General features: G+C 38.5%; 1 protein-coding gene across 2 annotated transcripts in view; it reads right to left on the bottom strand.

The window, feature by feature from the left end:
- IARS1 (isoleucyl-tRNA synthetase 1) overlaps window positions 1-26,917 on the bottom strand; it is a 118,924-nt gene that overhangs the window by 75,235 nt on the left and 16,772 nt on the right. For both annotated transcript variants that reach the window (XM_037386412.1, XM_037386413.1), the window contains exons 7-13: window positions 21,042-21,159; window positions 18,175-18,322; window positions 16,206-16,293; window positions 12,374-12,434; window positions 10,301-10,396; window positions 5,349-5,471; window positions 3,824-3,915 (exon numbers count right to left, since the gene is read on the bottom strand). In XM_037386412.1, the coding sequence (XP_037242309.1) occupies window positions 3,824-3,915; window positions 5,349-5,471; window positions 10,301-10,396; window positions 12,374-12,434; window positions 16,206-16,293; window positions 18,175-18,322; window positions 21,042-21,159 (726 nt within the window). The remainder of the gene's footprint in view (window positions 1-3,823; window positions 3,916-5,348; window positions 5,472-10,300; window positions 10,397-12,373; window positions 12,435-16,205; window positions 16,294-18,174; window positions 18,323-21,041; window positions 21,160-26,917) is intronic.

The raw sequence follows: 26,917 nt of genomic DNA, 5'->3' as shown, positions 1-26,917 counted from the left end.
TAATTCAAAAGCAAAGACCCTGAGAAACTAGTGCTATCTCCTACATGCAGTTATTACTGTAAGCAACCCATCTGAAAAGCTTAATTCATTTTACTTATACCTATAGCAAGGACTCATTTGAAATGCACAAACTACTGCAGATGATGTAAATTAAAATTGCTACTGTGGAAGTACTTCCTAAACATACACCTGCCTGACCAGCAGAAGAAAAGAAAACCCACAGCAAAGGTTGTTCAAACCTTAAAAACTGCATTCACGTTGCATAAAGCCCAATAATAAAACACACATAACTTCTCTTACTACTGTACTTTGAAAGGTATTTCCTTTTAACAATAACCTAAATGGTTCAACCTTATATTTTAATAGTTAAAGAACCTATAACCTTACAGGAAATGTAAGAAGTCGAAGTAGTAATAATGTAGTAGTGTTCTAGCTATTAAATGCAAACATGCTAAGCTAGGATGTTCTGCTTCTCAAATTTAAGTCCCAACGCCTAGAAAAAGGAACAGTTCAGTTAACTCCTCACACAGCAGCAAGATCACAGTAGAAAAAGCATTCTGCAAGCAACTAAGTACTCTCCAGAAGTATTCTAGTTTCACTGAGCATCTTCCTTCAGATGCACTGAAGAGTGATGCACTGCCATCACATATAAGATCTTGAGTTACTCGAAACAAGAAAAATAAAACATGATAATAACCAGTTTCCCACATAGTCTTAATTCTGGAAAAAGAATGCTGGGACAATAAAGTGGTACCTAACTTCTATCAGGAAGAAGCAGGTGACCGATGGGGCTGACTAAAGACAAGCTTTAGGGCAAAAGCAGCTTCAGACACAAAGGATCTACAAAAAAGGAGACAAGCAGATGAAGGTGTAACCATTCCCCAGACTTTCAACATAACACTGTCTGTAATACTCAAGGACCATTCCAAATCACCCACAGAGCACTGTTCCCACCTACGTGAAGGCAGTACGAAAGGGGAGGTGGCACAATTCCCCTGAACATTTTCTTTCTTCTAGCTGTACTGCCAAGCAGTGCCTCAGCAGGAGACAAGAAAAGAATAACCTGAAAATCTGCCCCATTGGTGACACCTTAAACATTTCTGCCCCTCGTTTCCTCAACCTTCTCACCAGTCACCAGATTCAATTCTTTGCTGTAGAATCAATGAGAAATGCCTATTGCTGGGTCGTGTTTTCTATCAATACAAGGGAAAAATCATCCAGATCCTTAAATCAGAGACTGATGCTTACAAAATTCCTGCCTAAACATTCCTCTCTGCCTCAACTGCACAATGTTTTGTTCCCCTTACAAATACGTCCTTTAGAATTGCATCGGAGGAATCACAGCACCTGAGCAAATGCCCGTTCCTTTGTTGTGCCACAGAATTAGCATTCTCTGAAATACAATCTTTATACTTGAAAAGATAAAGATTGGAAATATCATTCTCTGTGGACACTACACACTCCCAATAACTTTCTCATACCTGTTTTGGACTGCACAGCTGTTTAAAACAAGTTATTGTGATCTTATTCCCATTCCATTTTCTTGTAATTTAGGAAACAAATGATAGATAACTCACTACATGCTACTAAAGACGCTTCTTGACTTGCTTTTACTGGCTTGAAAAAGACAAAGCGTTCTGTCAATGACAGAGCTTCCCGTTCCCAATAGCATGGCATGCAGTAGCCTTGATGGCCATTTCAGCTGGCACCCTACCTACATTTGCTTTTTCTGTCGTTAAACTGCTACTCAGACTGTACTGACTCTCAAGATCTCACATATACATAAAGCAGTTTTGATCAATGATCTCCACCTTCCTCAATTCCAGTGAAGGGGAATTTTAACAGGAAACTACCTACCGTATACTTACCAAGTTGTTACTGTTTTCCTCAGATTTTAAAGTTTAGTTGACAGAAGATTACTATTTATCAAAACAGTAAGAAAGTGTGGAGAAGGACCCTAATTTGATATGTGAAAAGACAGAAAATATCTCAACATCCTGAAGATTCAACAATTGCCTGGTTTCTGGGAAAAGCATGAACAACAGCACATTAAGTAGAAGAGTCTGATTTCAAAGTTTTCTTACATTAATCAAAATAACTTGTAACTGTGTTTGAAGTTAAGAACTACTCTTCTACTTTTAGCATATTCCAATTATGGCTTGATTTGTGATGGCAGTGAAATGAGCTTTCCAAGTGGAATCCATTGTTCCGTTCTTCCCACCAGATAATTTGCTGCTAGGCGCTGCTTGCAACTTATCATCAATCAAGAAAAATGTCAACAGCGTGGCAGGATTAAGCATGCTGTACAGAATCAGCATTTCTGCATTAGTGGTTTGTCTCCGAAGGCCACGACTGTACATCTGAACTGCTACAGAAGAAAAACACAAGCGTCGCTTTGGTTTTGGGCTGCCATTTTTCAAAAACTGCCCCAAATAACGAAGGATGTAAAACTTGAAGAGTAATTCTCCTTCTTCCTCCAGGTAACTGTTAGAAACAAACCAATCATGCTATTCAAGAGCAACTAAAGGTTATTCTTGCTATAGATCAAAGACAAACGCACACTGCTAAAACACTTCACCTAGTAGCATTAAAGCTAGACAGAGAAAAAAGCTTTTATCCCATTTATTTTAGTACAGGTGCTGTATGCATCAGATAAGACTTAAAATGTTCAAGTTATTTCAGATATGAAATTAGATATTTTTAGATGTGTCTTTAATAAAACAGTTTAATAAAATATTCCTACTAAAAGATCACTGGTGTCTTTTTTTAAATTTGACAATGTTCAGTAGGTTCCCCCCCCCCCCCCCAGTTTTGCAATAGCAATTTTATACATTTAAGACCAAAGACGACACTAATAAAAACATGCCTTATTTCTAGGTTGAATTTTCCTAGCCTGTATTTCTCATACCTAAAACTTTGTACGTTAGTTTACTATATTGAAGGCCCACGGAGACTTGCACATGGAGTCTTCCTTCAGCCTCTGCAGAATTCCCAGTCTGACAACGAAGACACATGACAGGCCACTGTACTGAACCACCCGACATTCCACAGCTAATCTTGAATTTCTAGTTGGCAAAGCCAAACACTTCTAAGTAGTTCCCACAGATATTATCAATATGTCAACCGCTATTTCTCATCATAGACATAACTGTTGTTCAGGAATGACAGAGCAGAAAAAAACAGATTAATATATTACACTTACTACCCACTGCAATGGATAAATGCTAATTTTGATTTTAATCGACAATACAGACATTTCCACATTATAAGCAACTGAGCTCTACCAGACTTGGAAGAAGAAATTTTACAAGATTAAAAAGAAGTACCTACAATAACAGCTATAATATAGCCATTTTACCCAAAACATGGAAAGTTTGAACACAAACATTTAAAGATATTCTGTGATACACTTATTTGGATACAAAGGGTACCAAAATACCCTCCCCTACTACTCCGTACTGCGCTGCATAGAAAATAAGCTTTTTTAAGACTACTTACAGCCATCTTCAAAAGGTAGTTATAGCAGTACTACATGCAACACTGAAGAATGAGAAATTCAAACTACAAAAACACACCCATAAAATCATAATAGAAAAAACTTTCAGTACTAGACGAATTCATCAGATTTATGGCAAAGAAATTCAGTTTACTTGATTACTTCACCAAAATTGGAGCCATCCTAATTCAACAATCTTGATTCCTGCTACTTTCAGTCTTGATTAAAAAATTAAGTAGGTCAAAGGAATGGAGAAAATGAGACAAATCTGAAGAACTACTCAGTTAGAGCCCTCAACCTTAAAGCCATATGCACTTCTCTCCTTACCTCCAGCAGAAAGGATAGCTGTGCTTAAAACTACTGCTGTGAACCAGTCTGCCTTTCTCTTTCAGTAATTTAATGATGTTCTTATCTGCATCCTAAAAAGACAGAACAAAATATTTTCCTTGGAATACAAATTTCACTATTTCAGTAAGCTACTACAGGATTTGTCTCCAATACCCAAGTTAAGAAAATCCCTACAAATAATCCAGTATTTACACACACAAATCCAAAAAGCTTCTAAACAATTTATGCATTTACTGCAGAGGCACCTTAAAACACTAAAATTGTGAAGTTATTTGCTCTCCAAATCCTAGTATATAGCATCAGTCCTTTTTTTGCCCTTCACTCTTGTTTCCCCACACACACAACTGTGCACAAAATTCAATTTTTCTGTAGCACATATACAAGCCAGAACACATTATTTAATATCTTAAATCTTTCATTGAGTTTTCTGATTTTGTGGCAGGAAATCACATAGTGCTTCTCACCTAATATTTAGACTTCACTACAACACATTTCTCTAACGTGACTACAGTTAGAAAAGTTGAAGCATCTCTTGTAATACCTTACTAACCAAACAGGACTTACATTCTAGGCTGGAAGTGAAAATTGCATATTAATAAGCAAAGGCATCTTACTGTACAAACAAGTGTAACATCACATTCAAAAGGAAAAAAAATACTAAGATTTATGATAAAACAGTATTAATCAGCTAAGAATTCAGCATCGTAAGAATCTCTTCCAACAGCCTTAAGTTCAGATTCCTATCAGCAAGAAGCTAAAAGTAGCCTCCAGCATTCTCTTATTTGCTTTAATATATAGCAGGAAGCTATGATAGCTGTTTGAGTTCAAATATAACAAGATTTTTAAGTCTCTCTCAAGTAAATTGTGTTTACAGGAACATGCTTTGCTATCAAACTGAAGCAGCAAGAAACAGCAAACCCAATTCGGTTTCTTAGCGCAGAGAATTGAAGAGTCACTCCTTTCTATGGATTTGTGACTGTAGCAATCTGGAGTTCCTGCGGGTTCCTTTTACATGGATTCTCTTGCATCTACTGGCAAGTAAATTCACACTGCAACACCACACAAGTGGGGAAAATGACTGGATAGTTCTCCTCTAACAAGTCATGTTACACTAACCGGCTGGTGTAATCTTAACAAAAACACCTGTGAATTCAGAAGTCATCCAGAGGTAAGGGAAGCCTCTGCACACTTGCCTAGAGACTGCACGCATAGCATTGCCTCGAGAAACACGGAAAAAGTGAGACACTTTCTGCAGTAGATGCAAACAGGGGATACTCCTCTTTCACTATGAGATACACAGGATTACTTACATTTCAAATTCTCTATTTTTCAGCTACTGTAATAAACAATTGCAACATTGTCGCAAAAATTAAAACACATTTTGGTTTTTCCAGATACCAAAGACACATCAAACACAAAGCCACTTAAGGGAAGAGAACATTTCTACCATGTATAAAATCTATGTTGAATAAAGTAGTAATTTACTTTCTCCAAGACCACTAACCTTCACATACTGTCCAGCAAAGTCAGTCACTTCTGCTGTGAAGCAGCCTGACGCATCAACAGGACAAATGGGCACAGAATCTTTCTGAATGATATTAAAATCCATGCAGACTCTGTAATCATCCTATAAAAGAGACAAGCACCAAGTTATAGAAATACTGAATACTGGATAAAGTATCCAACCCTGGAAGAAGAAAATAAGTATTAAACAGAAAACGTGATGACTGGACAATAGCAGCAAAATAGTTGGCATTCATTAATCCCAAATATGTATAGGAAAACAGGTATTTTACAGGATTGTAGTTATATTCATCAGAATATGTGTTTTCTCTCACCTAGTAAAGGGGATATGTCAATGTGCTTCTGTGCACATACATACAAATACATATATACGCATACATACACGTAGTCAACAGCTTCAGGCTACTACTGCACAGTGAAGGAACCAACTATGTCATGCTCTTGTGCCCATCAGACTTGTGCCTGTCTAGCACACAAGCCTGCATGGCATTTTTCAGAAAGCAGGTTGTTTTAATCAATCTGATTCTGGAACTCCACATAAGAAATCCCATTTTCTGAATGTCTTAATGATCCAAAGTCTTTAAATCTGTATTTCTCAATCTTTGTTGGCCTGTAGGCAATGCTACTGACCAAGAACTACACATGGACAACATCACAGGTTATTTTCCTGGCCAGTCTCCATTTAAATTTTTAATTTCCTGTAGCAGTAAGAAAAATAAAAAAAACTACTAAGAAAAAGGTCACTTCAGACTTTCCTGAACATAACTACACAATGATAGTATGTTAAAAAAGATAAAAACAAAATTATTAGGGGAATAGAAAAGTTCAGATTTTAATTTCAAGTCTGAAGTCAAAGGCAGTCCGTATTTTAACCAATTACCATTCCAGATTACCCACTTTCTTGCCCTAAGGCAAGGGAACATTATTGGGGGTGGGAGGGGATGGGAGAGGATGGGAGAAGGGGACCAGCTGCAGATCAGCACTCTTGGTGCATTCACAAGGTCACTTCATTTTCCTCAAAGCATGAGGAAAACTGCCCCATCTAAGCCTGCATCGAGTCAGGTTCGTTTTTGAGTCAGAGGTTCCTGTACCACTGCTGACAAAGGAGGGGAAAATGCCGACTTCAGGGACAAAAACTTCAGTTGTGTGTGAAACAGATCCTGCGGTGACCCTGCCTGCCGCAACAGGCCACAGTCGAACTTTGACCCCCCTCCACGTTTAGAGCTCCTCTGCATTCTGTAAAATGCAGCTGCTACTTCATAGGAGTTGCGCTCTAAAGCCAATTGTCCACCTTGATCAAGGAGACCCCCTGCAGAAGCAAGCATGTAAAATAGGCATTAAATAAGCAAGTGCTCCATAGGTAGCTGAATTCTCCTTTCCTAAATATAATCAGCACAGGCATGCCAACTCTGGAGTGACAAAGCAGTGTCTCCAGATCCTTTCTGTTGTCCTCATCCTATACTTCCAGCCCTACCCATTAGTTCACATAGTCACCAGCTCCCTCAAGCCAGATGTGGCAGGTTTTGCCCGTTGATCCATAGTGCACTTTAGAATAATGAAACTCATTCACAGCAGTAGCTAAGTTGGCTACGTTACGTACCAAGGCATTACATGAAGAAATGAAAAACCACTTCAGCTATAGCTCTCATTTACTCCAGACAACAGTCTCTCTCCACTCTCCAGCAGCTGCGGACAGCCACCACAAACTTCAGTCAATAGATTAACTGAGATAAGCCCATTCTCGGTTGACCTTTCATCAGCTATTATTGCTGAGATACCGCAAGCAGACCGCAGTGTTTAAAATGTAGGCCAGATGACAGAACTAACATCAACCCTGATTTGGCAGTGAATTGTAAAAGGCTTTGAAGAAGCAGCCAGCAAGAACTACAAAGCTTGGCACGCTCACAACCTAGCTAAAACGTAATAACAAACCTTCCACTTCGCAGGACCTAGGTCAAGAGGTGGTTCAGTTCGATTTGTATCGCTGATGCAGCCAATAACGTATAAAGGGCTTTGCTATTTTGGTTTTCTACAGTTAGTTCCTGTCTTTTGAAGAACTCAAACTTGAATGTGAAATCTTTCCAGGCTGACCTGCCATTTGATTTAATGAAGATTTGCTCCAGTAACCACAACCCAAGAAGATATTCAGGCACATACAGAAATGCACAAACGCTAAGCTCCACTGGAAAGCTAAGACAAATTCCAATTCTTTCCAGGATATAAGTCATAGCATTCACTTTTGTACCTCTGCCACAATTAAGTCTCTCAAGAGATTAGAAATAAAAGTTGTAATGCAGAAAACTAATAAAGCAGAAGCTATTAAACAGCTCACTGATGAGAACTCAAAGCTTTTCTATCTCAAATTGGAAAAAAAAAAACCCAACCAAACCCAAAAACAAAACAAACACACAAAAGTCAAAAGGTTCAACTTAAGCACCTCTTAACAAAAATCCAGCACCTTTTCAGTAAAATGCAAAAGTAAAGTGCAACACTAACAGACTTACGAAATGTCTGTGACAGTCTATGCAGGCAGGCAAAGTATAGAGCTTCTCTGCAAATTAGTATGTCACTAAAGCTTTTTAAATTGACTGTAGATACATCTACGTATGATGAAATGCCCCAGCAGATGACTTTTAGTGTCATGTTAATCTGGAGGTACTGTGAGTTTATGCAGTTTTTAATACAGGTCTGCCTCGTTCTGTGGGCTTTAGTTTTGATGTCTTTTGAACTGAAATAGAAGAGTGCTCTGATATTGTGGGGCAGCTTGTATTTGGCAAAGGTATCACAGAGGACAGTAAAACCACATATCCTGGAACTAAATCAAGGTCAATTCTTACTTTAAATTCTGTTGGAGAGGGATACATTTCTAAGCTATCAACAATATCAAATATGTATCAGTAAGTAGGATGATAAAAAAAACCTTACTTTCTAACCCTGTTTATCAAAGGGTATTGAGGGGAAGGGATACAGACAAGATACAATGCTTCCTGTGAAGGACTGTGCTCTGTTTCGTCTACTGACTCTTGCCTCCTGCTCCATTTATCCATTTCCTTTCCACCTTCAATACAACAGTAAATGAAGTAGCAGAGACCCAACTAATTAGGAAGACAGTCCTGAGTTATCTCCCTTCTTGCATCTAAGCTTGTCTGAAGGCAAACATCTAATGCCAACACATCTAACACTCAGTGTTCTATACAGAGCCTGCTGTACAATGATGAATTCCTGAACCTAAACCAGAACCCTTTGTGAGACTTTGTAAGCAAAAACTATCAGTGGGCTGTTCAAAACTGAACTACAAGCACGCCAAAAAAAAAAAAGGTAACAGCATTAAGTGCGACACATACTATGCAATCTTCTAAAGGCAGCACAGCCAGCTGACACAGGTCTATGCATTATGAAGTCAAGCTCCTCCTTCCCTAATGAGCACAGTTTTGTTTGTGATGTTAGTGTACTTTTTCCTCACAAATATTTTATGCATTTTTTTCTTTGCAATGCATTTAACCAGTACCCTCATGTTCTTAAAAAAACGGGTTTAAAGATAATTGCTGACTTGCCAGGAAAGAGAAAGAGACAAAGGATCCTTTTTGCTCTGTATCTACACAAATGTCTTTGGGCTTATAACAAAATCAAATAAAAAGAGCAAGGATCATCCTTGCTCTAACTGGCCAGCCAGGCTTTCCAACAAACCGTTTCCAACAATTAAACTGTACTGTGCAAACAGACAACATAACAACGCAGCAGCCAAAGAGGAGCTCTGGAAGAAACTTCCCCATTAGCAGCCTATTCCCTTCCTTTACTCCATTTCCTACAGCAGAAGCTCCTGACTCAAAACCTGACTGCTCTTTCACCTCTCAGTCATGTCCTTGTAAGATGTAACCACAGGGGAGTGTCTGAGGTGCTCACAGATTGACAGGATTTAGACTCCTTGAGACACTTTACCAGTTACAAGGAATTTCTTTATTAACTAATAACATACAGCCCACTCTAAATTTCTTTATTTGCAGCTGTGTTAAGCTGGGACGTCTTTTCATATCAATGTTCATCTTGACAAGGGAAACACCACCACAACGGATGCACTCTTCAGAAAAATACAGGGGAAAAGATAAAAGACAGAAAAGGATGGGATATTTCACATGAATACAAAGAGGCCTATTACTAATGCCAACAGTTTCTGGAAATTATGATAGGGCTTGTGGTCCAGGGATTGCTAATTGCTAGGCACTGGCAGCTCTATTTCAAGTTTTTTGAGGGCATTTTTGGATAATGGCTGAAGACAGGACACTATACAAAAAAGACAATGAGTCTAAACTAGTGCATTTAATTCATGTGTCTAAAAACTGAAATGATTAAATCCATGAAAAATTATCTCTTTTAACCTTCCGAAGAATAGGCTGAGGGAAAGGACAATAAAGACAGAAGAATGGAGTGCAACAAAATCCTTTCACACCATGGGATAAAGTCACAGTACAGAAGCAGTCAAAGCGGTTTTTTTTTTTCTCTAAAATCCCAATGAGTAATGAAATTGAAACGTTGAAGAGGGGCAGTGAGCTGAGCAGAACTGCTGTTACAATCCGAAATCACCATTTAGCAAACCCGATTTTGACAGTCAGTGCAACCGATCATTTCTTCTTGAAGATGTAAACTTAAGACTCTGAGAAGAATTAAGATCAGTAACACTCAGAAGATACAGTGGCAACTTTACTTCACCACAACAATAACCAAATCAAGGGACACCTACAATCTCCACTCTAGCACACAATGGGCACCAGTGAGTGCAGGAACGCATTAGAATACAATGTTACGCTGCTAATTACAAATGTAAGAAAACAAATAGGAAACTAAACAGTCACCTCCACAGACAGTCCCCAGTAGCTGAAAAGCCAAGCAACACGTGTTAGAACAAAATTGTTACAAATTGTAGTTCATACTCACAGCACCAAAATAGGGAGCCTGATGTACAACACCTGTGCCTTCTTCCTCCCTCACGTAACTGTCTACCACCACAGCAAAGGCACCTTTATCTCTGCACTGTAACACAAAAATGCTTTTTCATACATAATATGTATATATATATATATATATAGCAAAACAGAATTCTTAAGAACATGGAAAAGCCACTGGCCACCTGAGTAAAGAACTGCATAAAAAAATAAATGACACATTAAAATGTGACAATCCTAACACTATTTAGTCATTTCCCACAACTAAGATGCCCAGGCTGTATATTTCATTTAAACAGTGTCAAATGTGATTAAATCTAACACATCTCTAGAAATCCTCATAGTTAATTGCTCTTCACCACAGATTTTCATACAGTTCTGTGCTTAACAGACTAAAAATCAATACACTCCTACAAGTGAGGATACAACCACAAAAGCTACAGGGATTCTATATACATAAGCCTCCTTGCATTTTTGTATGTCCACTGTACTTCTAATTTTAAAAGAGTTTGCTTTTGCAGTCATGTATTTCCTTTACTTCCTCCAGAGAATGAGAAGGTGGTATCAAGCAAAAATATGTAACTATAATTAAAAAATACCCAATAATCCTCCACACTGTTTTTATTGGAAAATACAATGCTGTGTCCCTTAAAAATTTTAGTTTCTCTGGCAACCTGCCAAGGAGGTAAAATAATTTTAGCAGCAAAACAATTGCTTTCTTGAGAAGGCAAAACAATGGGAAAAAATACCACTCAGTGAAATTAGCTTTTCACTTCACTTTGGATTTTTGTACCCTTATGCCTATTTCCCATATACTTATTTCCACTCTGCACTTTCCCACAGAGTAGACTGATTCACTTAGAGGACTACAGCTGAGAAGGTACAGAAAAAGTGCGGCAAGAGAAAATCTCTCTAGTAGAATTCTAGTAGGAACCAAAAAAAATTGCCAAGAAAAAAAACCTGACAATTTTCAGTGTGTTCAATATGCAGATAATGAAAAATAATGTGCTATTTTCTATTCCTTAATATAAAAGTAGTAAAAAAAAAAATTACTGCAGTCACAGCTGAACCAAATATGGTACAAAGTATTACATTTTGCTTGTTCTAAAGTGGACTCTTTTGAGGTAAGACATCCATTCTGAAGAAGAACAAAAAAAAAACCACCACAGTAGACACCCATCTGCTCCTTAAACATATAGCAGGACTCAAATTTATCCATTCCAAACCTCTATACCTGCAGTTCCGTTTTTCAGGTTCAGCTACGTGTTTGACCTTTCTCTAGAGGTCGTGCTTCCTACAGAGGTTTTCTCACCTTTGCTGACTTCAGCACATGGTTCAGAACAGATAGTAGTCACAAATGACCAAATTCCTTCATGAGTTAACAGCTGCTTCTCCAGCAGCACTGTAATCCACTTGAACTCTTTGAAATATTTAATCAATTTTTATTCAGAATTCTTTAAAAATACATTTAAATACATTATCTTAAAATTATTTAAATATATAATTATATTCTCTACCACTTCTCTTATTGCTACATAGTATGTTATCATCTGTGGTGCTATTAACTACATTAGACTTATGCAGTGCTTAAATGCTACACAGGAAAACATCCATAAAAAAACAGATGTATCAGTAGTAGTTATTTTAGTAAAGCCTTTTAACCCTTAAATGAAAAACACTACATGTCTGTGACTGTTATCCACAAAGCCATTCCCCTGTGAACACAAAATCTGTGGGGTGTAACAGGCAGACAACCGAAGCACACCAGATGAAAAGCTAAGAGAATACTGCCTCTCTATTAACGTGTATCAGAAGTTTCTCTGCAATCTGAAATCAAACTACTAATTATCACTGAATTCATATGCTGCAAGTAAAACAATGGGGAAAAACCAGAAAAAAGTCAACTTTGTTATACAACCTTTTACCAGGATTCTGAAGTACTTTAATACAATGTGGAGTTTGTTTTTAGGACACTAGATTTTTATAATATAAACAAGGAATACTGAGAATGCTTGTTATTTTTTTATGTATACCCTGTATTAAACACCAAACTTGTTTGTCTTACCTGAATAAAATATTCAAAGAGTGGTTTATATTTCTTGCCTTTAAGAGTAATGCCAGGAAACCTGAGAAGAAGGATTTACATGAACACAAATTAACATCTTAAAAATTGCTTAGTCAGCTGGTAGGAATGCTATCTTTCCTTATTTTCTTTTTCCCCATCCCTAACAGAATTTGACTTCATAAAGTGAAGAAAAGTATTTTCTCAACAGTCTGCTTCCCATTTCTACACCTCTTTGGCAATTTGGACTGGCACAAAAACCATAACATGTCTTAATGCATCTCTGCTAACAGTCAAGGGGGACATTTGTACCTGATGGTCTTTCCACCAGGCAATCATTGTAAATTAACGTAGGAAGTAAGCATTAATATCCAGCTTTACCAGAAAAAGATTGTTAAGAAGTATCTGGATAAAATGATTTCATTTTAATATTCATAACAGTAAAGCCCTATAGCTCAGCATCTTCAACAGAACTAAATAAGCACTGCTCCAAAACACCTGGAAGTTATATGCACAGAAGACTGTGATACAGGGTATTGTAGTGTTTAAAGTATGGTTGACTCATTCCTTATTCTAGAACTAGGCATCCAGACTCTCCATGGGATCTCAGAGAAAGATCCACAGACAGGACTGACTGAGGAACCAACACAGCCAGACAAGACGTGTAGGACAGAGCGCGAGCCGGCAGATCTGGCTCTCTTCAGACTTCTAACAACAGTTGACAGACTGCGCTGAACTGTCCTGAAAGTGCTTAAATCATCCATTTCAGGAAAAAGTCTAATCTTTAGATGGGATCGTTCTCCGAGTGTGTCACAGCTGTGGTCTTTCCCTATACTTTTCTTGATCCACATCTCCCAAAATAACGGTCAAACAATAAAACACTTGACTACTTCAAAGTGGGGAACTCTTCAAAGCTGTTTCATTGCCCAGAAAGGAACTGAAGCAGTATTTAATGCCAAGTTAAAGAGCATGACTCCTCAGCTCCGCATACATAACATCCACTAAGGAAAGGGGAGATTTCTATTTTAAGCCACAGCTTTGCGGGTAGTTTATATTTTACATTACAAACAGCCTTAGGAATGTTTGAGGTGCTTAATGGGGATCAGATGAGGGAAAAGCATCCCAGTGCTCAGCCACACAGATGTGGGAATGCTCAGACACAGAACACTAAGCACTAGAATTGGCTTTTTTTATTAAAAAAAGGGAGTAGTTACATTCTTATTATCACACGTCAGTGAAAGGTAAGGGATGTGGATCACATTCCTGATTTGCTCTTTTGAGATCTGAAATACTTGTATACAGTGCTGCCGTCTTGTGACCTAAGTTATGGTAATAACAGAACCTTTTAAAATCGCTATAGTAATCCTTCAGTCAAGGGATCAGAAAACTTTTTTGGATTCTCTAGAATCCAAAAAGAGACAACAGTGGAAGACAGCATGAAGAAATGAAGTGTTTAATATGCAAACAGACTGAAATTTAACAGAAGGGAGGAAAAAGCTCAATCTTTTCCTATCTACCATTGCTAAATAAAACAAGCCACTTGATGGCCTGAAGTGGGGTAATACGGCAAGCCCAAGCCACCTGTGCAAAGCAGCTGAAAGCATTCTGATAAAGACAGTAGCCATCTCATCAGTGAAACTAAGAAGTATTCCCATTTGCTCTCACACAAAAACCTACCATCTGCATCTGGGAGGAAAAGGGAGAGATCAGGTCTGAGGGAGGGTGGGAAGGCTCAGGAAGTCAGATGACTTCAGATAAAGAAAATTTTCAGTAAGATCATTCCTTGACCTCAGCCTGCCACCTGGTATACAGCAAGTACCATTAATTTCTCCCCCAAGGACCTAACTGCCTGAGAATTTAAGTGAACTAAAGAAAGAAAAAAAGTTAAGAGTAGAAATGGGAAAGTTCATTTCCGTGAACTTATATACTCATAGAGTTAAATCTTTAAAAAAACAATCCATTCAACTGCCAGCTACTTCTTGTCTCACATTTCACATTTGAGCGAACAAATTTATTATGTAACATAAAAATTGGAGCATGACAAAAAAAATCAGCTTAAGATGGTAGCACTAATATAGAAAGAAGAAAAATATACCACTCTGCAAGGAGAATAAAAATTGCTAGCAGCCTTCTAAGGCACAGAGACGTAAAATAAAGAAAGAAGTAACTAGATGAAAGACTAGGGAAAGGACAAGGGAGAGAATTAGAAACACAACTAGCAGGGCCACAAGCAATGACAACAGTTTTTAGACACAATGAAGAGGTTTTAGAAGACTGGAAAGGAACACAGCAGCTATACTTCAAGAGAGAAATGCAGTACTGATAGACCTAAAACTGGTCAGACCACCATAACAACCTGATTCAACAGGTTTTTAAAACTTACAATACAAATTTGTCAAACCTAAGTCACACCAAGCCAAATTACCTCTGTTCAGACAGACTAACTAGCCCAGATCACAAGCAAGCAGATAGATTTAAGTCTTAATGTTAGTAGGACTTTTGACACTTTGGTATATCATTCTTATACACACAAATATTTTAACTGGGCGACTGTATGTTTACATGGATGCACAACCACCTCAAGAAAAAAAGTTATCATTAATTCAGTATCAGACTGAAAGGAAGTTTCCAGTGGTATCCTGGCAGAGACTATCGTAACACTGACACTATGACTCTAAAGGAAGGGAAAAAAAAATCTGGAGATCATAAGTTCTGTCAACCCTGAAGGATGAAAGCACTGAAAATCATATTTATAAATTAAGTACCAGCTTAAATTGCTACAGAGTGACAGATGAAGATAGTTCACTTGGGGAGTGGACAGAGGGAAAAAAAAAAAATCAATGCAGAAATACAAGATAAGAATTACTCAAGTGTCACAGTAAGAGGCATCAGAGTAGACAACATCTTAAACAAACATTTCAGCTCTACATTCCCCTAATTCAATGACTATATGTAATTGTTTAGCTGAAACAAGATAGATCCTCCTTTTTTAAAATGTTTTTTACATGTAGAGCTTTTAGCTGCTTGGTAAAAAAAACCCATAAAATAATTGATGCTAGTGAAGAAGGGTTGTTATTCTCACAAAAATTTCTAGTCTGATTTATTGAACGAGGGATGGGGAGGGGGGGTTATGTTGTGTAGGGATTTATTTTTGTGTTTTGGGGTTGTTTGCTTGGGGTTTTACCCCCTGCACAGAACTGAATGAAGTGAGCAAATAAATATTTGCTATATTTTACCTCTTTAACAGGTTGATGTTTTATACAAAAGATTTGAGAGAATCCAAGCTACATATTTTGTCTAAGACAACTACAGATTTTAATACCTGCATCCCTTATCCAGTCTAACTTATTTAATTCATATTTTTCCACTGAACCAAGATAAATAAGCAGTCTTCAGAAAGCGTTAACTTCTACTAACTACAGAACTTAGGTAGAACATCCTGCAGAAGCCATGTTTGATTGCTAAAGACAATGGTTTGGCTTTTAACTGTTTCCTTTTAAATATTTACATGATGTTTAGAAAGTGTTCAGCATTTGGACAATCTCCAGGGTTTTTGAGACTTTTAAAGTAATGTCTTTCTAAGACGACACACAGAAAGGAAGGACTAAGGAAACTTTTTTCCACACCAAAATACAGTGATTCAAATAAACTGTTATTCTATTTGTAGCTTCCTGTACAAGACCAGTATGTGCTAGCAAATTTCAATCTCTTCAATAGATTTTTGCAGGATACACACATGTAGGGAAACCCATCTTTAGATAAACCCAACTTTTTGAAACTTCTCACCTATAAAAATACTAGCAGTTAACAAGTGTGTAATGATTTATGTACTTGCCTGTCAAGTATCTCATATTCACTGTCAGATTTGTACAGTGCTATCAGCCTAGATTCCATCAAAATGTAAATCTTTCCTGTGGCATTATCTAGAATATGAAATAAAACAAAAAGTTACATAAATCTCAATTTAATACCCTCATTTGCACCATTATGAAACCTTTCAATTTATGCAAGATGGTATCATATCAGCTGTAAAACTGCCCAGAATCATCCTGCTGATCGACCACTAGTTTCCAGCTACTTCTTCCCCATACAGCCACTTAATAAACACTCGTCAAAAGTTTTAAATTTAAACAGGAATGACAGCATGAAGCCACTGATTTTCAGTGTGGTTTTCTGTTTGAGAGGCAGAAATATCCTACCTTGTGTATTATCACTGTGCCAAAGAGAAGCAATTGAAAAGACTCAGTATGTGTAACTGAAACAGAGGGAAACAATTGGAAAATGGACAATTGCTACACAAAATTAACATTATTAAGTTGACATTAGGGGTAATGACTGCATTTTATGCTGCCTTTCTGAGATATACTACTGCAATCAATTTTATATTTGGATTTCCTTTAAAAGGAAATAAAGTGAAACGGCATGAAGGAAACCCATTTGCTACCCCCAAACAACCCTGATCAATTTAGTGACAAATTTTATTCTGACTGCTACCCTACCAACCTAGTCAGGGTCACTATCCCACCAGCAGACTACAGGCCAAAAACATTCAAACCCAATGACTCTGCATCTCAGGCAGGTGTAGGTGTTATTTCTGAAAGTACTCAAAAACTCTTTTTGAGATGACCAAATTTATGGTAAAACCTTTAAAGCCAAAACATATTTAGTTCTCTGTCAAAACAAAGAAAACTCAAGACACATGGAGTCCATTGTGAAAGCCTCTGCAACTTTTCATGTTTAACATCACCTTACGCACACATTAGATTCACACGGTTATGTTGGAACTAGAAGTTATACCTTTGGCATTTTTTTTACTCCAGATCAAATACCATCATTAACTTGATTTTCTTTTTTTTCCTGTTTTTTTTTTTTTTTAAAACATACACTGAAAAGTCAGAAAAGGTGAGCAGTTTGGGGGAAACTGACAACAGCAATGCAAGAAGTAGTTTCATCTAAATTCCTGCTTACTAATTTCTTTGAATTTAAAAAAAAAAAAAGGAGGGGGGGTGGAGATGAAGATAAGATGACTGCATTTCAAGGATAAAATAAATCCCTTTCCTAAGTTAAAAAGACAACACATCATTACATTGTGAACTGAAAAAAAAAATGGAACTACAAACCCTGGAAAACTACTTGTAGTAATGAGAAAAGCAACAGCCTACATGGCTTAGGCACCCTACATGGTCTGTTGCATAAAACTCCTGCAACGTTGGGTGCTCACATGAAAGAGATTACCATATAGTGCAACTTCTTTAGCCAGGCACAACCAACTGACGCATCAGTAAGCCAAGGCACTTGGTCAAATGTACTATGGCACTGGAAACCACAGCACATACCTTGCCTTACATTTGAGCTGAAACACATACTCCAGTCAGGTTTAGACTAGCAGCTGACAGCTTGGGTCTGTTACGGGTTAAGAGCACAGACACCTTCAGCTACTGCAAGGCAGCTGTCACACAGCTGTAACTTGTTCTGAGTCTGAGCCCCAAGACAGGAGGGAAGAACAGCTGGGGACACCCAGCCACACTTCCCTGTCTGTCAAATAGTGTGACTAAGACAACAGATAAAACATTTGTTCTTGTTATTTTATCTATTGATTTTTTTCAGGGAACAGTCCTCAACAGCAGCCAGAAATCATCAGCCACATCGGAAGTAAGTCTCATGCTTCAAAATTACACCGATCCAACCCCAGAAAAGTGCTATAAATGTAACATATTTTGTATAATAAACTGCTTAATAAGTTCGTATTCACAGGCACTAAAGAAAGAAGCGTCCATTATATGTCCCCTTCAGTTAACACTTGCCTCTTAATTTTACATATTGCAATTCTGGATTGACACAAAGGGCCAGATTGCTAGGCAAGGTCCAAGGAGTAGTGGTCCAAGCAACAAGTGAAACACTTGCATCTTCCTCCAGTGGGAAGCTCACAGTTACTGAAGGATCTTGAACGTCCTTAAAAACAAGCCAAAGGAAGGAAAGGGGTTACTGCATATATTAAGTGAGAAAATACAAAATATAAAGAGTAGCAGCTATTACTGCCATCCACCAAAACTTGTCTTGCAACTTGCCTGGTTCATCATTGTTATGGGAGAAGGTGAAAGTGGTAGCGTAATGAAGTTTGGAGGGAACACCAGTCACAACTTTCCTCCATTATAGCAGTGCAAACTGTCAGTCTAACAAGACCATGGGGTTCAAAGTTCATATTAGCAGTGAGATTTTGGGAATTAGTTGCCAACACATCAAAGATAGCAGAGTGTCAGTTCCCTCAGGTACCTCTTATAATCCCATTTTAGAAGTTTATAATCAAATCTCAACTGTCAAGAAAACAGCAGTTTCTCAGATACTGCTACACAAAGCCTTTCCCCACCATTTCCTCTACAACCAGGCAGCAGAAAGAATAGCCATCATTTAAGAAGATGCAATGTCTTATAAGAAGCTGTTGTCAATAAGGGGGTCGGGGGGAGGGTTGGGCTACTTAAAAACAAGAGTACATCAATACTGAAGAGTAAAAAAAAATTTCAGGAGACCTTTGTCAGCCACAGTCAAATGAGTCAAAAGAATCCTCTGGAAACAAGTTCTTCTTTCAGACAAGTACAATCCTATTCAGTCACTTTACATTTCACATATTACAAAAAGCAGATTGAAAAAGCAAGTCTAATCTTGAAAACGTGAAATTTTCACTATTCATTTTAAATGCCAAACAAAAATGGGTGCCATGGGCACAGACCCTAAATACATTAATAGGTCCTATTAATAGGTCCTATCACCTCATCATCTTTAGTGCAAGGCGCTCTGGTCTCCATCCAACGTTATGGAACAGTTAACAGCGTCACGGGACAGAGGCAGCTATTTATATCTGAGCTAAGGGCTTCTCCAGAGGGAATTTTCTGTGAACATCTGGTGCAGCCAACAGTAAAACATAAATATTACATAACTCTCAAACCACGCTCAATACCAAGCAAAGATCGAGTTTTCCCTACAGTTCTGTCTCTACCAATTGTTAAACAACACTGCAGGCTATTCACTTTGTTTTCTGAAGCACTAAGTTGACCAGGTAGATAAAAACAACTGGCAAGTCATAAAATAATAGCATCCAGGCTGCCAACTAATGGCATTGTATAATGTTTTCTCTGTTCACAAAATTATGCCTGCTTTCATCTAAAGACAACGCTTCTTTAGTTAAATGTAATACAATCTGCTGACATGGTTTACTCAAGTCTGCATTAGACACCTAACTCTGCTTCTAAACATGCTTCTTGTGTCCCGTTTCTCATGATTTGTGTCCCCATTCTCATAGGACTGATAAACAGAAGCCAAAGCCTGCTTTCCACAGTGAGAAAGCAAACAGCTGCCTCACACAGAGATGACTGCTCATGCCAAGAATAAACCTTGTCAGTTTGCAGACCCTCAACATTTCAGTCTTCAGAATACCACCTCTAGCAGACAAAGAAAAGATAATTCTTGCATGAAGTGGCAGAGCAGCAGACTCCACACAAACTCTACTAGTTCTAGATTAAGAAGTAGCATCTAAATATTTCATTAAGGCTTGAGAAAAGAGCTTTGCTCTATGGAAAAGGGGCACACATACACACACCCAAAAAAACACAACCCAAAACAGTCTTTGTTCTAAAGAAAGCTCATTAATCTGAGCCTATATGAAATGTTAGTTAACAAGCATGAGCAAAGTAATTATGTCAGTTGTCAGTCACAAATATTGAGATCCCTTTGCAGGTCTCGCTTCCCTAAATCATACAACCTTTACTCTTCAGTATGGTCAAAGACCCTTCAGCAACATTGAAAGTTCCAGTATCTGTGGACTGGACTGTACCACAAGGCTATTTAAACATCTGTTTTAAGAAGACTTTTTATAGGCAAGATGTAAAAAGGATCAGATGTACAATTTGTGTGAGCTTTCTACTGCAACAACATAAGTGAAAGATTTACAATATAAGGATACCAAGGCCTGGGCGGGGATTAGAGAGGATACAAAACCTCTGTCCACAAACATGAAATAAATATTGGGAAACTGGGACACAAATTCTGCCTTCACATATGCAAACATGAATTGCTGCAAATGAGAAACTGCACCTACTGTATCTAGTCATTCATTTTTAAGGGAACATCTTATAAAACATAGTATACCATGCATTATATTAAGTAAAACATTTCCTGGAATTTCTCAATCTAAATTAAAGGTTCTTAGAAGAAGAACTATCATCCTACTGCTTCACAACCAAACACAGCCTTTGACAATTCTTATTAATCCCCTCTTAGTTTCACTTCTGCCAAGGACCTTCCTCTTCTCAGATCTGCACAGCCAGGGACAGCCACGAGCTCTCCAAGCGTTTACCTTACAAACCCAACACAGTGCTATACTCATCTGGAGAGCCCAGAGAGGCAGTGAGAGTCATTTAGCAGAATAAAACCAAGAACGTACTCTATATACCTGTAAGTAGTAACCAAGAAGAACAGGGAAGACTGCCAAGATCAAGTGAGCCAAAGAAATAAAGCAAAATACAATAAAAACCTATTTATCTAAACTTTTACTATCAATTTGAAGTGTAATAATATGCTTATTTACCACTAAGCAAGAAATACTACAGCTTTCCAAATCCAAACTAAAGACAATAGAGGAATCTGCAACATATAATGTACATATATACTGACTTACCTTGTAATTCTGATGGGACTCAAAGTTTGACAGTGGGGTGTTGCAGGCAGTTGAAAAAGGCATGACCTTCACACCTCGGTATACCAGCCCTTTGTCATACAGTTGCTTGAAAACCCACCTGGAAGCAAACAAGAAACACTGAATAGCACTTATCACCACACTTGGTAAATCACCCCCAAAATGGGGTTCTGCTCTAGCTGGAGGGCCCTTCTGAATGACACCCTTTTTAATCAACCGTCAACTAAAGATGGTATGTGCAAATCAAAGGCGAAACAAACGGTTTGCAACTGTATTTCTGGCTGATTTTTAGCTTTAGCTGATTATACCAGCCTGGTTTTCCATGCAATGACTGCACAACACAAATACGTACTGCTAATTAATCGCTCTCAAATTTCTTGAATACAAAGACCACCTGAAATGTGAACTATTAACAAGGCTGAAATTGGTCGTAATTTAGAGAAAAGACACATATTGAGGTGGCCGCTCCTTATCACACGATCTTAAGGATCTACTACAGCAACCAGTGCTGCAGAAGAGACACAGTTACAGGTTAGAGATACCTGCAGCCCATCCCAAGTAAATCCAAACTATCTGAAGAGCATTTTTCACAAGAGCACAGCTGAACATGCAAAGTAACAAATTCAGTTTTATGGCGATACCGTAAAGTCGGTCACAGAGAAAAACCCTCTAAGAACTGATCTGAAGTTTTAAAAGGCAGGCATTATTTATTACAGTACTGGGAGCACTGGCAAATGGTTCCTCCAAGCGTGCTCACCAAGTTACTCCAGGGTACACATTACATACGGCAGAGTACCTGCACACTCACAGTGCATTACACTCTCGCTGTCACCCACATACAGGATTGGCTACAAGTTTCTCGCTTCTAATACAAACTAGTACGCATGCTCAGATAGCACTACTGAAGTTTCTTACTAACTACTCATGCTCCCAAAGTGAGCGTTCGCCCTCTTTTGGGGCACGGAGGGGGAGGGGTGGCATTTGAGTTGGAGGTCGCCATCTCCCATTATTACAATTACCTTTGTCTTACTTTCAACTAATTTTCTGAGGACTGCAACACCTCATCAGCTTATATCCTCCGCCAGAACCTTTTCACTTGCAGACTTCTTTCTGCATAATTTATGTAAGTATTCTTATTATCTGTTCTTTGTTCCCCAAGACTGACTCCCTTGATAGAAGTCCTTTCATTCATCAGTTTTGACCACTTGAGATGGTGGACACTGGAGAGGATGAGTCATTTAACGATTTGAGAGGGTGGGTCAGCTTAATCCACAGCTTTGTTTAATGCCAGCAACCTTCCTTTAACAGAATACTTTGGCATAAATACCTACACGGCGCCATATACACAGTGCCATCTATGGTCCCACAATTTACATAAACGGTCTCCTTCATTAGCTCATCTTACTCTAGACTCAGTTCCTGCCCAAGATCACAATTTCACATTAAGCTTTAACTGTTTATGAAATCTTCAATATAGTCTGTAGCATATTTGGATCCTTACATTTTGAAATAATGAAGACAACACACAATATTATAAATGACAAAATGAGTCAAGGCTCAAGAGGAACACAAGCTGGAAGAGAAATATTCTTCACATAGCAACTCATCAAGTGTCCATGTGATGGACAAACCCCTATGTTTCTCTGTATCTGAATACTGCAGGGGTTACTAAAGGATTGTCAACATTTATCAGTTTATCAGGTCTCACTGACCTGCAGACGTAGCAGTACAGTCTGCAGGTTGGCTACCTTAAAAGTAAAGGCAGGAGAGGGCAAGCCTCAAATAATCATGCCAAATTCAACTCAAAAATCAGATTTTCTGCAGACTCTAGTAACTTCAAATTCCAGCAGTATTTAACAATATGGATGTGACTTTAGAAACTCCTTTACACAAACTATGTTTCCAAATCATCCTGATCACTTTTCTGGGTCCCTTTCCAGATAAATAGCTCATTGCTAAGCAACCACCCCATCCTGGCAAGCAGCACTTTTTTCTGCAGGCTGTCATTTTGTGCTTGAGAATCTGGACGTGTATTTATGTCAGTGTCTTGCCTTCTATGTTTGAAATCACAATCTTCAACACAAAATACAAGTAGACTATTGCCCTGCTTTCTGTCTGCAGCCTGAAACAAGAACATAAAAAGATATGCACTGGCCTGCTGTCACAGAAGTCATACAGTATCTTAATCAGAATAATTTTTACCCTGCAGATTAGACAGAGAAAATACAGCCTGTCATACGAAGAAGACATGCAGTCCACTCAGATTCACCCATGGTCCTCTAGTAAGAGTCCAAAATTTCCTGAGTGGTCACCAACATCCGAAAAATTAAGTAACCTGAACTCTAAGATGGATAAAGCCCACAAGACCCTCAGCAGCATCAAGTTCTGCCACAGAGGAACCAAATCCAGAAGTCTTTCAGAACTGAGCACTCCAGCAAAGGTGCCTTAGGTTACACACATAACGCAGAAGTAACCTTGTTGAAGTAGTAGATGTCATCCACGGGCAAGTTGTGGCTGTCTGCCTGACCCCTAACCCAAGCCTGAAACATGATAAGTCAGCGCGCATCTGGTTTACAGCGACAGTATCAACTTAAGCTTGCAAAAATATAAATCAGTCTTTTTATAAAAAAAATTTGTGAATTTACTTTCATCAGCTTTCAGCATATACATCTGAGCTGGCTAATTGCAGAAGTCTTCATGCAAGTTAAAAACGTAAGTTTTAAATGTATGCTTACTATCTCAGAGTATAATTAATGCAGACTGAGACAAGTGACAGCATTTATACCGAAGGTGTTCTATTTGCCTTTCAGAAATAGCTAACTAAAATATCTGCAGAAAAAAGCTCCACTTTACTTTCTAAAGAACACTGCCTGCTAACAGCATAGAAGAAAACTACTTGGAGAAACACCGAATACTTAACTCAGCTGTAAATATAACTGTAAACTCAGGGAACTGTTCAGGAAGGGTGGACACTAGACGGAGCTACCACGTTAGGAATCCAAGTCAGCATCTCCCTCGTGTGGTAACTCTGCCCTATCGCAAACCAAGCGCTCCCCGGTTGTTCACCCCACTGCTAAGCAAAAAGCTGGGCTTTCACACCGCATCACCCTTCGGAGCTCTCATTAGAGTTCATAACGACCACTCACTCGTCGTTTATCACCACCTCTACTCTCAGACGATTCCAACATAGTAAGTAGGATCATGATCGCATCAAGACTGCTGCTTGCTGCAATAGCCCTGATGATCGCTACGAAGAGCTGTTCCGTTATCCTGAAAAACACCTAATTGGTTTCCTTAAGAAAAAAGCTGCTGACAACAGTTCTTGGGTGACATCAGAAGTGCACAGGAGATGACTCCCAAAGAGCTTCCTGCTACCACCACTGCCCACCTAAAACAAAACTAAAGATTAACCTAGTTCTAGTAAGAGTCCCTTAAAAGGTGAATATCATGTCTTGCTTAAAAATTCAACACATGCTATTTTGGACAATAGCCTATCAAAACACGTTTTAACCCTTTTGCTGGCAAAATGTTGACATTTTGCAAAAAAGAGGCTCTAGGTTTGTAAACCAAATTGCAGTCCTTTCTGAAAAAAAAAAAAGCTAACAAAACCACAGAGCTCCTTTCTACTGACAAACAGAAAACATTTACTCACAAAAGTTAGAAATCAAACTCTATTCCCCTAATTCCGCTACATTTCTCCTCAAACAGAAATAAATTTAGTTGCATCCTCTTGCCTATGGAAGCAACACTTTAATGACAAAAAATAAGGTTAGGGAAAAGGTGAACTCAAGATGCATATTTCAGCCACTTGTTAACAGAGAATCTGATCCCTAAAGATGCAAGATACCTTTAACTTCTAAGAAGCACGACACAAATTGAAAAGTTTGTTGTTCCCACAGTGTCATGAGGGGATGATACAACTGGTTCAAGCCCAGTCAGTAACAGAGACTGGCAGCTACCCTCATCAGAGGCATAACTCCCAAAAAGATCAGAACTTTGCTACAACATTCACTGATCCAAGTCACATACTCACCATGCAAACACACAGATACAAATAAGACTCCTACAAAGGGATTTTTTTTCCTTCCAAAAGATACCGAATCAGTCAATGCAATGCTCAAAACACCCTTGACATCCCCCACAAAATCCAACATGCCACAGTATACTCCAGCAGATGCAAAAGCAAGCTGCCCTCTTCAAACAGGTACATTCACTTCACACTGAAGAGAAGGATTTGATCTTGGAGCTTAAGTTCTTAACGCCATTCCTTTGGGGTACCAAGTGGTTTTGTTTGCAATGACTCAGTCAGTAGCTAAGGGTCTGAAAACACCTACCTTTACAGAAATAGAAAGTACTTGCTGAAAATAATTTCTCAATGTTAGTAAACTCATAAAATGCTTCCCCCCACTCCTTTTCTTTTTCTTTTTAAAGAAAAAGACCCAGGAATTGTAAACTCAGTTACCAACAAACTTTAAAAGTAAGACAATTTAATAGCCTCTGCAGACTGAAAGAACACAAAAAAACCCCACCAAAACCAAACACAGCACACTGTAAGAAGCCCTGTCATCTACACAGTTCAGCAACCAGACTGCATCCGAACAGCACCATAAGCAGCAGAGACTAAGGAAAAAGTTCTCTTATGACTCATGAGCAACATTTCAAAGACAAGATGAAATCAAAAAGAAAGCTATGATCAAAACCAGAAAAAAAAAAAGTACTCAAACAACACTAGACATGAATCAAAAGAAGTATAAATCTAAGAGGAACGTGAAGTCCAAAAAACAAACACAGGCAGCCTGCCTTTAGAATAGCATCTCTGAAAGACACCTTATTAAGACAGAAAAGCACCCCTAAGCACAGAAGTTATCAGGTCTTAAGTTCAACTACAAAAAGCTTCCATGCTTTAAACTCCCAGTCTATATAGATCATTCTGCTCCAGGTCTACCCTCCAAGCTGTAACCTTTGGATCAGTGTGTTGATTTTGGATCAAGACAGAAATGCAAAATACATGTATAGCAGAAAATATCAATTATCTAAAACTGATACTAGATGCACCCTAAAGATCATTCAACTAAGCAGCAGTTCAGTGTATTCCTCCTTCAAAATACAGGTAAGGTATAAAAAAGGACTGGAATGGTAAGAAGGTAACAGCAGGACTAGAGCACTAAATGCACAAAAGAAATATAAGTATGTGAAAAAGATGCAGATGGCTAGCAGAAAAACAAACAAAACAGATTTCTTATGAACAGTATCTCTCTAGAAAATCGTTAAGAGCCATGGAACATACAAAATGCAATAGTGATTCCTATAATAACCCACAGATCCGTTGTTCTGAAATAATTCTGGTTTAGTGCTGGATAAACTCCACAGAGAGAAAAAAAATTAGGCCGAAAGCAACTTCCACAGAAAAGAAAAAACTAACATAACCACCCAGTTGCTTTCATCTTTACAACAAACCAGTCCTCCTCTCAATGAGCAGTCCCCATTAACCTTCACACTGCAAAGGGCTGAGGCAGTTGGACACTGACGTTAGCGACAGAGTACAAATAAAGTGTCACACAAAACCAAAGGCACACATCCACATCGGGAGTCAAGCAACCCAAGGCAATTGTCCCAGGTTCAGAAGCTACCTACAGCCTCTTCAGCTGCAGCTTAGGAGTACGGCGGCACCCTGAGCCTACGCTACTGCAGAACCTAAATGGGCAGGGCTGTGAGGCTAAAGGCCACACGTGGTAGGGAAGGAAGGAGAGGTCCCCTCAGTAACAATCCTAGAAGGAAAACTGAAGCTGGAACAACTGAGATTAGTCCGGTGGAGCGAAGGCAGAAATGAACAAAATGCCCCATCACTAAAGGAAGCT

Source organism: Falco rusticolus, chromosome 4 (assembly GCF_015220075.1).
Source record: "Falco rusticolus isolate bFalRus1 chromosome 4, bFalRus1.pri, whole genome shotgun sequence".
Classification (NCBI taxonomy): domain Eukaryota; kingdom Metazoa; phylum Chordata; class Aves; order Falconiformes; family Falconidae; genus Falco; species Falco rusticolus.
This window is presented reverse-complemented; position numbering and strand designations above follow the sequence as displayed.